The sequence below is a fragment of the Protobothrops mucrosquamatus genome, unplaced genomic scaffold, assembly GCF_001527695.2.
Source record: "Protobothrops mucrosquamatus isolate PMUCROS unplaced genomic scaffold, P.Mucros_1.0 scaffold_227, whole genome shotgun sequence".
Lineage (NCBI taxonomy): Eukaryota > Metazoa > Chordata > Lepidosauria > Squamata > Viperidae > Protobothrops > Protobothrops mucrosquamatus.
In genome coordinates, this window is record NW_015386303.1 from 52,950 (window position 1) to 54,761 (window position 1,812).

Sequence of the window (1,812 nt, forward strand, 5' to 3'; positions counted from 1 at the left end):
TTAGAAATGTAGTAGTTTGAATAGAGATAGTAAATGTTAAGGAAAAAAAGAGAAGAAATATCTGATGTTGTAACCTGAGATTTGCACTAAAGATTTTGTTATTGAATTATTGATTCACCCAGTCACCACGTTGCTTTTTAAATACTCAAATGTAAAATTGGAAAATTAATAAATTATATATATATATATATATATATATGTATATATATGCAGGTCTTGGCGTATTCGGGTCTTTTCCCGTGTAAGATTGAGAATATCTTGGCGACGTTTCGACGAGGTCCCACTCGTCATCTTCAGGTTGGGGTCTTCGGCTTCGTGCTTGTGCGAGCAAAGTGTGATCGGAGCTGCCGTCTCTCTATAAATATTGGTGGGTGTGTGTGGAGTTCTGGCTTAGTTGCTGTAGGTGGGTTGGTTGGCTGTGTGGGAGTTATTGTTTGCGGATTGTTTGGCTGTTTCGTAACATCCTGAGTAGTTGAGGTGCTGGCTGTGTACCCAGATCGTTATAACACAAAAGACTAATGGGCACACAGCCAGCACCTCAACTACTCAGGATGTTACGAAACAGCCAAACAATCCGCAAACAATAACTCCCACACAGCCAACCAACCCACCTACAGCAACTAAGCCAGAACTCCACACACACACACCAATATTTATAGAGAGACGGCAGCTCCGATCACACTTTGCTCGCACAAGCACGAAACCGAAGACCCCAGCCTGAAGATGACGAGTGGGACTTCGTCGAAACGTCGCCAAGATACTCTCAATCTTTACACGGGAAAAGACCCGAATACGCCAAGACCTGCATACCTGTACAAAGCTGGGTCCAAAGCCAGCCGAAAGACGGAATTGTCCAGCGGAAAGTCTGCCTTGTGACCCTGTGGCCTTTTCTCTTTGCAGGCCCCCGCCCAGCCCTTCGGGAACCCTGACCATCACCGCCGGCTGCCCCCATTACCAATCGGTTCCCGTCTATGAGATGAAGTTTCCGGATCTTTGTGTGTATTGAGAGTCTTCAGGCCCTTGCTGGGAATTATTTTAGTCTTAGAGCAGACACCGCGTAAAGCCCGGAAGGAGATCCTAGCTCTCTTCATTCGCTCTTTTGCCACATTTTAATCGATGTTTTCAAAAACGGCCATGACGTGCAGTTAGGCTGGGATTGTACTTGAAACACTTTAATTTTGTACACTTTCTTCTTGGAAGTCGTTGTGAAGAAAACCGAAAAGCGGAAGACGGTTTATTTTGGGCAACTTTTGTTTTTATGGTTTGGACGTAAGAGAGTGCTTAGGCCAGGGGTAGGCAACTTTGGCTCTTTTATGACTCGTGGACTTCAACTCCCAGAATTCCTGAGCCAGCTGTGCTGGCTCAGGAATTCTGGGAGTTGAAGTCCACGAGTCGTAAAAGAGCCAAGGTTGCCTACCCCTGGCCTTAGGCAGATCATTCCACTTTGTCTAGAAGTTACAATGCTAACTATCAAAATTCTGGGCTGGCTTTTCTTTACTATCAAACCTTTTGCGTCAACGTAAACCTCAAGCACCTTCAGCGATACGATAAGTGGGCCCTTTGCTATCATTAACTAAAGGATGATGCTAAATACTAGGCCACACAGAAGAACTGGCACGCGTACACACACACACACACAGCAGTTACATCTGAACCCTAGTTTTGCTTTCTCCACATTCTGTGCTTCTGCAAAATAGTTCTCACATGCACTGTTCTGATAAAAAAAAAAAAAAGCCTCAGTTTGAGCTTTAAAGCCTGCAGTATTTTTTCACCTTAACAAAAATGTCTAGTCTACAGCCCATACTTTGGGGG

At 44.5% G+C, this 1,812-nt stretch overlaps 1 protein-coding gene across 1 annotated transcript in view; it reads left to right on the forward strand.

Moving 5' to 3' along the window:
* EFR3A (EFR3 homolog A) overlaps positions 1-1,006 on the forward strand; it is a 48,343-nt gene extending 47,337 nt beyond the window's left edge. Inside the window, exon 18 of the mRNA XM_029286820.1 lies at positions 901-1,006. Coding sequence (XP_029142653.1) covers positions 901-1,006 — 106 coding nt within the window. The remainder of the gene's footprint in view (positions 1-900) is intronic.
* Positions 1,007-1,812: the final 806 nt, after the last annotated feature.